This window comes from Nyctereutes procyonoides, unplaced genomic scaffold (assembly GCF_905146905.1).
Source record: "Nyctereutes procyonoides isolate TBG_1078 unplaced genomic scaffold, NYPRO_anot_genome, whole genome shotgun sequence".
Lineage (NCBI taxonomy): Eukaryota > Metazoa > Chordata > Mammalia > Carnivora > Canidae > Nyctereutes > Nyctereutes procyonoides.
Genome location: NW_026575120.1, coordinates 105,960 through 121,101, shown reverse-complemented (window position 1 = coordinate 121,101; position 15,142 = coordinate 105,960). Strand labels below are relative to the sequence as shown.

General features: G+C 41.7%; 1 protein-coding gene across 1 annotated transcript in view; it reads right to left on the bottom strand.

Moving 5' to 3' along the window:
- The window catches only part of ASAH1 (N-acylsphingosine amidohydrolase 1), a 47,241-nt gene that overhangs the window by 10,853 nt on the left and 21,246 nt on the right, over nt 1-15,142 (bottom strand). The window contains exons 3-5 of the mRNA XM_055334993.1: nt 3,361-3,451; nt 2,738-2,824; nt 918-996 (exon numbers count right to left, since the gene is read on the bottom strand). Of these exons, the coding sequence (XP_055190968.1) occupies nt 918-996; nt 2,738-2,824; nt 3,361-3,451 (257 nt within the window). The remainder of the gene's footprint in view (nt 1-917; nt 997-2,737; nt 2,825-3,360; nt 3,452-15,142) is intronic.

Here is a 15,142-nt window from a genome sequence, read left to right as displayed (position 1 = left end):
GTGAGGAATATCAGGTGATGTACGAAGTGCTGAATCACTGTACCATACACCTGAAACTAATATAACACTGTTAACTAACTGGAATTAAAATACAGACTTGAAAAAAAAAATCTTTTAAAACCAATACAAAATGGGCAAAAGACTAACAAACATTTCACCTTTAGAAGGAAGGAAGGGAGACAGACCATTTTCTTAAACCATTTTTTTTTTAAAGAAGCAAAACAAAAACACCAATGAAAGGAAAGGTCAACAGTTGTACAATCTTATAGTCATCAAAAAAAAAAGCAAATTGCACAATCATGGGATTCTACACACTCCACCAAATGGCTCAAATGAAAAATACTGATGTTAGCTGGTGGGTATCAAGTAGAGAAAACGAACAGTCTCGTACTATGAGGATTGTCAGTAGATACAGTTACTGTGGAAAACTACAAGGCAAAAATACAGCTACCCCATAGCCCAGGATATATCCAACAGAAATGAGTGCACATGTCCATGAAAAAACAGATACAATATTCATAACTGCTTTATTCTTAATATCCAAAATCTAGAAACCACCCAAACCATCCTATTCACACAGTAGCATACTACCTATAATGACCTGTACAAGAAACCTGACACAACAGTTCACACTGTGTACAGAAGATTCAAGAAGCAGACTAATGTGTGGTGAATTGAGAATAAGCAGCTACCTTGGAGATGCAGTGCTGTCTGTGAAATGGCAGGATGGAGCATTCTGGATTGCTGAAATTTCTGGGTCTTCAACTGAGTTGTGATTACATGCATGTACACATTTTAAACATTCTACTGAACTGTATACTTAAGATTAACACACTTTACTATAAGTAGATTGTCCCAATTAAAAAAATATACAAGTGCTTTCTTACATCTTATAAAAGCTGCAAAGTGAACTTTACCTAAAGGTACACCAGTAACCGCTGCAATCCCCTTCATTTCCTCCTCAAAAGGACCTGGCAAATTGCCAAGGAGACCAGGCTGGAAAACAAATAAATGATCAATCATTTGACCCTAAAGGGCTGCTTTAGATTGGGTTCTTTTACATATAATTTGTTTTAGATGCTCCTTCCATATAGTTAGTGATAAAAGTCATTTATAAAGGACTTTTACATCCTGTATTTCTAAAAGATGTTATGTAGGACTCGATGGTAGGCCCCTCATTCTTTAAATATGTATTTTATTCCCTTAAACTCAACTGTTTTCAGGTATTATGCAAAGATGTATGTTTATTTTTTCCTGCCTGGCATTTCACCCTGTTCTCCAGAAGGAGAGAGAACTAGGATAACTGCACTTGGGTGACCGGACATGATCCACAAACAAATGCATCACAACAAGCACCCCTTATCTCCACCTGAACTCACCCTCTTGCCTTGGCACTGCACCCTCATTACTGCTTTCTTCCCACACTCATAAAAGCAAATCTATCTTCTAGTCATTCACAAAACCTCCTGTCTCGGTTAATGGGCTTCCCAGGCTAAGATACATATGTCATTTGGTCCTATGAAGAAAAATCTCTGGGTGTCCTGAGATACACAGGCAAAGTACTTTAAAAAACAAAACAAAACACCCAAATCTTCAATAGTGAACTTGCAAATATAAGTACAGCTGACAGGATCCCTGGGTGGCGCAGTGGTTTGGCGCCTGCCTTTGGCCCAGGGCGCGATTCTGGAGACCCCGGATCGAATCCCACGTCAGGCTCCCGGTACATGGAGCCTGCTTCTCCCTCTGCCTGTGTCTCTGCCTCTTTCTCTCTCTCTCTCTCTGTGTGACTATCATAAAATAAATAAAAATTTAAAAAAAGTTTAAAAAAAATAAGTACAGCTGACCCTTGAACAATGTGGGGAGTTGAAAATCTCTCCCAAAAGAGTATAGTATCTGACTCTCCCCAAACCACTGATAGTTTACTGTTGACCAGAAACCTTACTGATAATATCAACAGTATTATCACATATTTTGATTAACAATTAACACATATTTTGAATGTTATATATATTTTATGCTGTGTTCTTACAATTTAAAAAGCCAGAGCAAAGAAAATGGTTTTTTAAAAAATCGTAAGGAAGAGAAAATACATTAACAGTACTTCACTGTATTTATCGAAAAAAATCCATGTATAAGTGGACCTTCCCAGTTTAAACCTGTGTTGTTCAATGGTGAACTCTATCTGTAAGGGGAAGGACATGCCATGCTCTCAGATGAAATAACATATTTGCCAACTGTTCTGTAAAATAGTTTCTGTAAAGTTAAAATACTTTAAAAAAAATTAAGGGGCAGTTAATTGCCAAATTTTGCCATGCTATTTTGTGTCATTTTTTTTAATTATTTTTTTTTAAGATTTTATTTATTCATGAGAGACACAGCGAGAGAGAGGCAGAGACACAGGCAGAGGGAGAAGCAGGCTCCATGCAGGGAGCCCAACATGGGACTCGATCCCGGGTCTCCAGGATCACGCCCTAGGCAGAAGGCAGGCACTCAACCACGGAGTCACCCAGGCATCCCTCTCTGGTGTCATGTTATTCTAACATTACCAAACCCCAAAATTTTAACTCCCTCTAAAGTTTCGATAGTGTTCTAGAATAATTAAATGCAAACCTGTCCCAAGCTCCTTAGAAGAATTTGTCAGACTATGCCTTTAAGCAAATACTAGAGCTTTTTCTGAACTCTGTGTATATGGATGTGTGTATGTTTAAAATTTATTGTGGGAAATAATATTTCTTACCAACTTTTGATCCACTATCTGCATAATTTTTCCACTTGGCACAAATGCAGTTACTAGATCCTTCAGGGAATTCACTATAATCTTTAGCTGAAAAAAATAAATAAATAATTTAATTATCAAGAGACATTAAAAAAGTTGACATTAATTAAAAGATTAATATTGGTTGACTGGGGGGCACTGAGGGAGGCACTCGATGGGATGAGCACTGGGCGTTATGCTATATGTTGGCAAATATGTTGGCAAAAAAAAATGTTGGCAAACTCCAATAAAAAATATACAAAAAAATTAATATTGGTAAAATGGAAACAGACACAGACCTTTTGACTTATCCATAAAGAATTAAATAGAGTGCCATTTGAAAATATTTTCATCTCATATACACATACATCTTTAACAGGCCATTTTATTAATTAATTAGATGAAGAGGATACAGAAAAAAAATAAAGGCAAGCAAAAAGAGCAAGAAGGTACAGAAAAATGGCATCATTTCTTCTATTATTAACAGGAGAAAAATATCAAACTCAATCCTTAAAATACTTGGTATGTAATTTCATGAAATGCTCTTTCAAAAATGCAGTTATATTCAGTAATGTTAGAAATGGAATATTTAACAATCCACATACCGCTGGTGCCTTGTCAGCCATCAATTCATGCCATCTTTTGTAGGGCGGTAAGTCAAGATTTATGGTGTACCACGGAACCGAACCCCTGTAGCTGTAATGAGAGGTGTATCATCGTGAAATGTAAAAAGCCAATTCTGATGGGGGTTAAAACGAGGCATATTCTTAACAACACAGAAGTTGGTACTCAAACCAACGTCTGCAGAAAAGCTCATTTTCCCAGCTAGTGTTTCTGCCCTATGTTGTATACACAATCACACGTAATTTCAGAAGTCTTAGAATCCAGAATAATACATTCTGGAAGGATAAGGGGAATTGGTGATATGTAAAAGAATCAATTTTGGTTCAAGAGCCTCATGTCATCTCAATCTCAGGGCTAGAAAATAACTGCCTTTTTTTGCCCTCCGAAATCTCTGCTGAGGGCTGGTCTAGGCTCTGGGCACTTTTCTGAGTGGTCTCCCAGTCCCACTACTGCCAAATCATTGTCTCTAGCATGGACTTCAGTAAGGTCACCTTCTAAGCCTCCCGAAGAGGCAGCACGTATTAGCTTCTCATGACTGGCTTTAAGAACCTTCTCTACTCACTCAGCCACGAGACTCTTCCTGCCATCCTCATCTCCTGTACTCAGTCCACACCCAAGCTCTGTTCCAGTCATAGGCATTCCCCAATTTCCTACTCTTCAATCGACAAAGAGCAATTTCTACTATACAAGGTAAATACATGGCAACGTTCACTCCTTTTAAATGGAGCTGGGCCCTATTTCTGGTGGGTGAACTCTACCACTGTTCTCTGTAGCTGCAGAAACATTATCTTCTGGTTCTTGTTACTAAGCCTCTGTGGGTGTGCCATTCAGTGACTTATCAGCTTAGAACTACGCCTAAAAATAGCCAGCATTTGTTCCATTATTTCTCTGCTCCAGAGAAACAGAAGGGGCATGCTGGTGTGAGCTACAGCTGATATCCATATTAAGGGCTATGATACTTAATTCCTAGAAAAAAAAAAAAGCTTAACATAAAAACAAATTCTGTTTCTGACTGATCCTAATTGTACATGCAAAATTCTATTCCACAATTCTAAAAAATAACTCTTGTTCATTCTATTACAGGCAAGTGCTCCTAATGGCCTCCTCGCCAGCATGCACTTAGATTTCCATGTCCGGGAGCAATGGTAAAAAGGGGCCAAGTGGAGCTATGCACGTGGTGGCACTGCCCTCAAACAGGGTTTATACCTATAAACCCCAATCAGAAGTTCTTCGCCTTAGAATATCCAACAAAACCCAAACCTATATCCACCCTAATCTCCTGATTCTTTTCCAGTCCGGAGCCTTGGGTACAGGGCTCAAGGATTCCAAAGAAGAAATGGAGTGGAGATAAACTCAGAACAGCAGAGGATTAGACTAAGTGGGCATGGGGAGACCCCACAAACCTCTCTATAAAAACACCTCAACTAATCACAATTCTTGGAAAGAACTGTTAAACTGATGAACAAAATCATTCTTACGATTAAAGCTTAGCCACGATCCCACATCTTATTTCTCAAACATTTTTCTAAAATATCTTGGTATTTAACACCTGTACCTCAATTTCCTAGAGAAATAAATAGTATCTACCCTATGAGGGCAGTGATAATTACATGCGATACACAAAAAATACTCAGCAGTAATGGTATTCGACCAATAGTAATTACTACAGAATAGTTTCCTACATTACTGCAAACAATAAACATCATTAAATTATTTTTGAGACTTAGCATCTGCTCTGCCCAGGTCATCACAGTCACTATTAAGAACTGACTGAACCCACCTGGTTCCACAGGTGGCTCAGAAACTAGTCCAAGTGACACAACACAGGTACATACAGATAAGAGGGCAGATGCTGAGTGCCAGGGAGCAGGGGAAAATAAATGCTAATGGGATTTGGATGGATCCAGGGATGCTCCCGCTGTCAGTCTCCGGATCTCCAGCCCTGATTTGACTGGTCGGGCTGGATAAACAGGTAACTCCTCCCGCACGATGCCCATGCATACCTCCAGAACCCGTGCACTTGATCAAGAAAATGTAGAGGAGGATTCTGTTGTCATTCAAAGGTATATGAACACTGGGCTCCCCTCTCACATCCCAAGACACATTTCTAGTTCAGAGAAAAGGATCAGAGCAGAATGGAAGATTTTTCTGTAGAGAACAGTCTAGTAAGGCAGGAAGGAATCCAGTAGAAATACCAGGACTAAAATATTTACATTGTATGGAAATATAAAAGAAATGTGTTTGTATGTGTGAGTTGTGTACACATGTGTGCACATACATACGCTCAGCAACCTGGAACCAGTTGAGAAGCCCAAGCAGGGAAGGTATGCAGGGTAATCAATTCATGGACACATGGAAGGTGCACATGGAAGGGAGGAGGGAAAAAAGCCTTCAACATGGAAGGTATTATGTGTTAAATGAATTGGGGTGGTGAGACCAGTCAAGAGATGCAGCCAATAAGACCCTGAAGACCAGGATACAGTCAGTGTTTACATGAAGGAGGACCTCCAGAGAACAAGCCATTAAAGCACTGGAATACACATTGTTTAGAATAACATAAAAATTTTAGAATAAAACATAAAAACTGATTACTTCTAAATTATTTCCTACCAAATATTTACTTCTTTCCACAGAAAAGTGAGTAAATCAAAAGAATTTTATTACAGTTGCACTGTATCTGGGACAGAGGCTATTCAGAGCACATAATTTAGGCAAGTGGGGTACAATAATATATAATTGGAGTGCTACAAAATTCAAGTATGTCATCTTGGTATTACTGGAAATTAATAAAAGGAAATTTCATTTAGCCTGGAGTCCAGAGGTGGGCAGGGGAAGGCCTCCCACCCCACTGCTCCTCAACTACAGACCCAACAGGAAGAAAAGTAGCCCTGCAAGTTGACAGGACCCTTAACCAAGACTTTATCCCAGCAGAGAAGAGAGGTTGCCCTGCCAACAGCCTGGCCAATGACAAGCCACTATTCTTTGGACTCCAGTTCCCTCCAGTGGGCTTTTGGGCAACAGCTTTCTCAACTTCCCTGTGTCCTCTTTAAAAGAGCACTCCTGGGATCCCTGGGTGGCGCAGCGGTTTAGCGCCTGCCTTTGGCCCAGGGCGCGATCCTGGAGACCTGGGATCGAATCCCACGTCGGGCTCCTAGTGCATGGAGCCTGCTTCTCCCTCTGCCTGTGTCTCTGCCTCTCTCTCTGTCTCTCTGTGACTATTGTAAATAAATAAATTAAAAAAATTAAAAAAAAATAAAAGAGCACTCCTCTCCTTTGTTCTGCAGACTTGCCTATGGTTTTGCCCTTGCTTGCCTGTTCACTATAATTCTCTACTCTTCCTGAATAAACCCATATTTGCTGGCAGATTTATTTTTAAGGTTGACATTACTTGGTGATCAGAAGTGGGATCCAGGGGCACCTGGGTGGTTCAGTGGTTGAGCATCTGTCTTCAGCTCAGGTCGTGATCCTGGAGTCCTGGGTTCAAGTCCCACATCGGGCTCCCCGCAGAAAGCCTGCTTCTCCCTCTGCCTGTGTCTCTGCCTCTCTCAAATAAATAAAGCTTTAAAAAAAAAAAGTGGGATCCAGAGAAAACCCCCAACAACTCCAAGGCTGATGAGCAAACAGGTGCTGATTAACCACAGAGTCAACTGGATTCCTACTTTCTTGCCAATCCTCGGGATTGAGGGTAAGTCTTCCCAGCGATTCAAGCTCCGCTCTCTGTGTTTGAGCTCTCCAGGCTTTATTTGGGACGTGTCTTAAGGCTTTGTTTTTTGTTTTGTTTTGTTTTGTTTTAATCTTAGGGTATTTGTTGACTCCTTTACAGACCTGGACTGTTGCTGTTGTAACAGAACTGGTCTGCTCCTGTGCCAGTTTGAATTGACTCATTTTGGGATTGGACTGTGCCTGCTGGAAATGCACTAGCTTTTGGTAGGACTTCAGTTTGGAACTGGACTGTTCCTTCTGTTTGGTCTGATTCCTTCTGGAAATGGGCTGTTGAAACTGTGCTATTAGGATTTTTTTCTCTTTACTCTAGAGAGACACATCTAAGATAATGGGATCCTAGTCATCAAGAAGCTTTGAGGGTACCCGGTTCCTACCGCGACTCCAGCTGGTCTATGTTTAAGAACTCTGGTAGCTCCACACATGCATCTGTAACTAAGTAGACTGAGTTAACCAAAGGTAACTTGGAACTTCAGCATCCTTCACAGGGAATTTCTGAGTTCCCCACACTGGGCTTACTCAGAAGTAAATTAGGAAGCACAGCTCCTAAAAAACGAAAACCTATATGGGATGCCTGTTTTATTTTTTTTCTTAAGATTTTTATTTATTTATTCCTGAGAGAGAGAGAGAGAGAGAGAGAGAGAGGCAGAGACACAGGCAGAGGGAGAAGCAGGCTCCATGCAGGGAGCCTGACATGGGACTCGATCCCAGGCCTCCGGGATCACACCCCAGACCCAAGGTGGCGCCAAACCGCTGAGCCACCAGGGCTGCCCAGGGATGCCTGTTTTAAATGCTACCTTGAGGCTTCTGAATCCTTTCCAGATTCTGAGTTTGCCTCTTTGTAAAATACTATTTCTAAATTAACTGAGGCAACAAATGAAAAGTCAGAACGGCTCCTGAGACCTCTTTCCCCGCCCTGCCACCTTCTTTGATTCCAGACGTGTGGCAGGTGCCATTTTTCCTTTATTCTCACTGTTGAACTTCTTTTTTCCTCCAAAATGCTCCCTGCTCCTTCTCCTGAACCTGCCTCTCTAAGGTTAAGTCTTCTGAGGATCTGCAGAAATGCCAAGTTTCTTCTGCTCCCTGTACTAAGAGAATCCATTCAAGCCAGAAAGAGCTTTCTAAAGTGATTGGTGACCTCCCCATAAGCTTGCTATAGAATTTAACCTAGTTATTCAACTTACCCATCTAGTTTCTCAGATTTATATCCATTAGTCCACTTGCTTATTTGTGAGGGCCAGACCAAACACTGGATGAAAGTAGCCCGATAGGAACGTCCTGAGGGACGAGTAAAGAAAGAGCCTAACTTCTGGCAAAACACTAGAACAGCCCCAGGGAACATCCACTGAGCAGTTACAGTAGCTTTTCCTAAGCCTGTTGATGGGAACAAAAATTCAGGCTTGTGCACAAAAGCCTGATGAACCTCTTCATGACTACTACAATCAACTCCAAAATGTTTTCATTTATTTTTTATTTTTTAAGATTGTATTTATTTGGGCAGCCCCGGTGGCACAGCGGTTTAGCGCCGCCTGTGGCCCAGGGCGTGATCTGGAGACCCTGGATGGAATCCCACGTCGGGCTCCCTGCATGGAGCCTGCTTCTCCCTCTGCCTGTGTCTCTGTCCCCCTCTCTCTCTGTGTGTGTCTCTCATGAATAAATTTTATTTATTTATTCATGAGAGACACACAGAGAGAGAGAGAGAGAGAGAGAGAGAGAGGCAGACACACAGGCAGAGGGAGAAACAGGCTCCATGCAGGGAGCCCGATGCGGGACTCAATCTCGGACCCCCAGGATCAGGCCCTGGACTGAAGGCGGCGCTAAACCACTGAGCCACCCGGGCTGCCCCCTCCAAACTGTTTTTAAAGAAGGTTCTGGTTTTCCTTTAGATGCTGAATCCACCCAGGTGGCATTTAACTCTATGGTCATCAATGACCTGAACCAGGATCCTTTTCCTTAAGTCTTAAAAAGGATCTGGATGGAATGAAAACTGTAATCACTCCAGATTGATTGAATCTGGCAAACCAGCTCGCTTGTTTCCTAGATGGGTCGCCTAGAGAAGGACTGCTGAAATTCTCAATTTTTTTACTTTGCAAAGGAAGGCTCCTAAACGTGATGTAATGAGCGCTGGGCGTTACAGAAGACTGATGAATCACTGATCTCAACATCTGAAACCAATACTGCATTGTATGTTAATTAACTGATTTTAAATTAAAAAAAAACTGAAAATAAAAAAAAAAACAAAATCTTTCCAGTTTCTATTATTGCAAAGACCCAGGACATTACTAAAAGGCTGGTACAAACTTAAGCACCACAGACACTGTCAGCCCTTTACTCAGTCTTTCCAACCTCCTCCTAATTCCCAAACACATAGCCCCGAGGAGCTAAAGGTGCTCCCCCCAATCCTGTCTCCAGCAGCCTGCAGAAACCACTTTCCAGACTGGGAATGAACCTGTGTGTGTAGTGACGCCAGAGCCACACTCTCCATGCTTAGCCCCACGGCTTTAAAGCAGCCTCTACCTCCAAGCACTGAAACAGCTCAAGGAGCCGGAGGGTCTCTGATAAACCGCAACAGGTGCCCATCTCTAACCTATTCCCCTTTTGTCTAGGCCCCCTGAGAGGTACGCATCCTTCTCTCCTTAGCTCCTCTACCTCTACTCATTTACTGGGCCAAGGGGCGCCTGTGGGTGCAGCTGGTTAGGCGTCCGACACTTGGTTTCAGCTCAGGTCACCATCTCAGGGTTGTAAGATCGAGCCCTGCATAAGGAGACAGCATCCACCTGCTAAAAATTTGTAGCCTTAAAGGGATTTGCTCAAATTCAAGTTTGATACTTAGGGCACCTAATCTCCAAACAAGGACTACACTCGGATCCAGATGCTACCCTTCATGATTGCTGATGTGACTTTTTGGCTCCTCGTGACAATTTACAAGAAACCCCTCTAACCAATGCAGCTTTTTCATGACTTACTGACAGTTCTTATTTAAAGGATGTAAATAGTAAATACCGTGCAGAGTATGCTACTGTAACTCCTCTTGAAATCACTGAGGCAGCACCTTTATCTTTGACTATTTCTGTCCAACAGGCTGAGATCTATGCCCTCACTCAAACTTGTCCCCGAGCCAAGGATGAAACCACAAACATTTATACTGATAGTCAGTATGCCTTTGGGGCATTCATCAGTTTGGAATATTATGGAAACAATGAGATGTCCTTATCTCTGATGGAGATAAGATTAAAAATGGCTCTTACGTCCAAAATGTACCAGAGGTCAGACTTTTGCCGGCTGCTCTACTACCCATAAGGTCCTTGGGTGTACCAGACTAGACTCCCTGGAGGCCAAACAAAACCACCTCACTGGTATTTCCACCAAAAATGCTGCTCTTAAGGAAATCAATACCCCAACATCTTTCATGGTCCAAAAGGATGTTCTCTCGAATGATTATTTAGAAAAACTGACAAGAGATACACAACAATTGGCCCCAGAGAGTGAAAAACAATATTAAAAATCTAATAATTGTTGGCTTGATAAAAAGGAGAACTCTGGTTTGGACCAAATAACAACCTGGCCCTACCAGAAATTCTAAAATTCCCACTACTTACATGCCTTAAACCACTGGTCTAACAAAATGATAGCATTCATCAACCAATGATGTTGGGGAAATATGCAAAAGTGGCTACTTTACTTGTCCCACCTGTCCGAAGTATAATCCAGGGAAACCTGCTCACACAAATTCATCCCATACAGTTTTTCACTGATATAAATATATTTTAGTCATGGTTTGTATGTTTTCTCCCTGGACCAAGGTTTCTCTCAGGGACGGGCCAATGCTGCTTCTGTGGTTAAAATTCCCTTAGAAAAAGTATCCCTGCTCTTCCCCTAAGTGGCCCAAAGTGACCTCTGATAATGGTTCACTATTCGCTGGATCTAGAAAACCCTACAAAATCATGCAAGTCAAGAGGTTCAAATCTTCATGTTCACTTTAAGAACACACATGAAACTGCCCAGGCCATGAAGGGTATACGTATCCAAAAAGCCACCAAGTATCTGAAAGAAGTGATGCGTGCCATTCCATTGCTGCAGTGGTGTCCAGCTGTGTCCAGGCCAAATAGTGGGGCTGCACACAGGGTCAGTGGCCCAAGAGGAGTGAATTTTTACTGCACATGCTTAAAAATGCAGAGTGTAATGCTGAACCTAAGGGTTTAGATGTAGATTCTCTGGTCATTGAGCACATCCACGTGAACAAAGCCTCCAAGATGTGGCAAAGAACTTACGGGGCATGTGGCTGGATTAAGCCATACACGAGCTCCGCCTGCCACATCCAGTTGATCCTTACCGAAAAAGAGCAGACTGTTCCTAAACCACAAAAGGAGGCTGCACAGAAGGAAAAGATATCCCAGAAGAAACTGAAGAAACAAAAACTTAAAACTTATGGCCTGAGAATAAATTCTGCATAGAATAAATGCAAATAAAAATAAAATTTAAAAAAAACATCCCTACCTGGGGAACCAGTCTCCAACTTAATAACTTAATGGTGATCGGGGAACAATGTGATGGGTCAGGTGCTTCCACAAGTCTGTGCTCTTTACCCAGTTTTACAAACCTTCGCTGTGTGCACCATCCTCAGTCCTCAGAGTTAGCTGAACGTACTAATGGTGCTCTCAAGACTCAACTGGCCAAAGGTGTAGAGACCCTTCGAATGCCTTGGCTGATGGCACTGCAGCTGGTCCTTCTAAATTGCACATCTACTCTCTGAGAATTCATACACTCAACCTACTGACACAGTTACGGGACATCCAGTACCTGTGGCCCCCGCCCCTCTGACCCAGAGTTGATAAAGGAGACATACTTCAATACTGGAAGGCCTAATTGCTTCTATTAGAGATAACCATGCTTTCATAGAGCAATCTCTTCACAGAGCACTCCTAAGAGAGACAATGACTTGAAAAGTGTCACAATTTACAACCCCGAGATTTCATCTGTTGGAAAACACATCTTCAGAAAGACTCTCCAACTTCACTAGAAAGGTCTTTTTTTCAGGTACTGCTAACCAACATTTTTGCCGCCAAACCTCAGGGTACAGACTCTTGGATTTATGGGACGCATCTACTAAAGAAAGCGTAAAACCCTGGCTGAGCCTGCACACCAACAGGTGACCTAGAAAATTAGGAATTTCCCAGAACTGAAGCAAATGACTTTTGATAAAATAGCTTTCCTAACACGTCTGGACCAGGCCTGGATATCTTTTTCTCACTATTGCTTCTTCTCTTTCTTCTGTGGAAAGACAAGGCCCTTGTCTGCATTTCCCAAGTATTTATGAGAAGGGGAAACCTTTTTTTCAAGATTTTAATTAAATTCAAGTTAGTTCACATATAATGTAGTATTAGTTTCAGAGTAGAATTTAGTGATTCATCAGATGCATATGACACCCAGGGCTCATGACATCACGTGCCCTCCTTAATGCCCATCCCTCAGTTACGCCATCCCCCCACCCACGGAAACCTCTTTTGATTATGGTCTTTCGGAAACAGCCTCATCAAGATCCTGCGACAAATTAATTTTTCATTTGTTTCTCCTGAAGGGGTAGAAGGTTCACAATTCACAAAAGTCTTCTTTCATCTGAATTCAGTTATCTGACTCTGGGTTCTTACCCTAATTCATAATCTCTGAATTTGCAACCTTACAGACTATACAATCAATAACGCACTTGGTTCCAGCAGTTTTTCTGAGATAAGACTGTGTTTAAAATGCCTTCGGGACGCCTGGGTGGCTCAGTGGTTGAGCATCTGCCTTCGGCTCAGGGCGTGATCTCGCATTCTGGGATCGAGTCCTGCATCAGGCTCCCCATGGGGAACCTGCTTCTCCCTCTGCCTGTGTCTCTGCCTCTCTTTCTGTGTCTCTCATGAATAAATAAATAAAATATTTAAAAAATAAAATATGTAAATCTTTAAAAATAAAAAAAGTAAAATAAATAAAATGTCTTTGAAGTTTTGCTATTTTGCAAAAAGTTAATCAGCTATCCTTTCATGTTACACCTGTATTGGATGTTTCCAAGTATGCTGTGTGTGCTCTTGGCAGTATTCACTGTTCTGCTTCCACTATCTCTTTAGGCAGAGACCTCCAGGAGGCATACATGACTCTGCATTTGCTTTCACCAGGAAAACCTCTTTCCTAAGTCAGAATACATGCTAATAAATATTTCAGTTGGCTACTTTCAGTCCTGGTTTAGAGCCATCATACAATTTGCAGTTATGTTACTTCTTCTGTTTTGTGTAATTAAGTTTCTTTTTTTAAAAAAAAAACTATTTTATTTATTCATTCATGATACACACACAGAGAGAGAGAGAGGCAGAGACACAGGCAGAGAGAGAAGCAGGCTCCATGCCAGAAGCCCGACGCGGGACTTGATCCCGAGACTCCAGGATCACGCCTGGGCCAAAGGCAGGTGCCAAACCGCTGAACCATCCAGGGATCCCCTATTTTAAGTTTCATATTTTGTTCCCTATCAACCTTTTTTTAAAAAGCAATGTACCCAGTAAGAAGATGCTGGTTAAATGCTCCAAGAAAATCTCCAACACATACAACCTAAGAAGACTTTCAATGGCAAGTTCCTGAGTGTTCCCTCCTAACCTTCCTTGTTAACTCAAATGTGGCTTTAACTGGTTTCCAACTGCTGTGCACCTTCCTCCCTGCATAGAACATGACAAGCAGGAAAGGTCCTTCCTGGCACTGAGGGGAAAAACCACTAAATATTGAAAACCTGACTCTTGATCACTGATGCTTTCAAATAAAGATTTTTTTTTTTAATTTTTAAGAAAGCTCCACCCTCAACGTGGGGCTTGAACTTACAACCCAACAGGAAGAAAGGAGCCTTGCAAGTTGATGGTACTTTAGATACTACTTTACTACCCCAGCAGGAAGAAGAAAGACTTTGCTCCCGCCCTGGCAACAGCCCAGCCAATAAGAGACTGCCATAACTCAGCCAATGAAGAGCTACTATGCTTTGAACTCCATTTACTCCAATGGACTTTTTTGTTTGAATAGCTTTTTTTTTTTCTTTTTAAAGATTTTATTTATTTATCCATGAGAGACACAGAGAGAGAGAGAGGCAGAGACATAGGCAGAGGGAGAAGCAGGCTCCCTGTGGGGAGCCCGATGCAGGACTCAGTCCCAGGACCCTGGGATCACGACCTGAGCTGAAGGCAGATGCTCAATCACTGAGCCACCCAGGTGTCCCTGAATAGCTTTTTTTTTTTTTCATAGCCTTCCTAACTTCCCCCTTTCCTCTATAAAAGAGCATTCTCCTCTTTTGTTCTGTAGGCTTAGTTTTGCTGTACCTTGCTTGTCCTGGATTGCAATTCTCTGCTATTCCCAAGTAAATCCATTTTTGCTGGTAAAATAACTGGCAGTTTTATTTCTCAGGTTAACAGGTTAAAGTTGCACTCTGCTTTTCCCTGCCCCCAGCACACTACTTTCAGAGAGAAGGAAAGTAGGGCAAAAAAAGATTACCTTTCCTTAAACCTTTATCTTATTTTCCACATTCTGTACCCTCTGGGCACGTGGGCTATTCATACATCTTCCTCATAAACCCATTTTGCCACAAAAGATTTGAAAAAGCCATATACCTATACTAAAAATGTTAACATTAAATGTGCTCAAATATGACACCGCCCCCCACCCCCCCGCCTTATGTTTTTTAATCCCGTTTGCCCTTGACAGCTTTGATTATCATGCCAGGGTTTATTTCTTGAAGGTTTGACATAGAAGACCTTAGACTTTCTCCCAGTGTAATCTGGTGATTTATATTCAGGGACCACAGACAGTTCAGCTCTGCATTTATCAGGATGAAAAAATGCTTGGCAGTAGACAGAATTTCCTGGAGAATGGAAATTCTTTTTTTCTTTGATTTTGATAGGCACTTTCATTATGGGGTATGTCCATATTTGTTCAGGGTCTTAACTAAATACATAATACACAAACCTGAAAAAAATTCTCAGGAAAAAAAAATAGTTGTCTCAGGATAGAAGATGTGACTTAAAGTTTTCT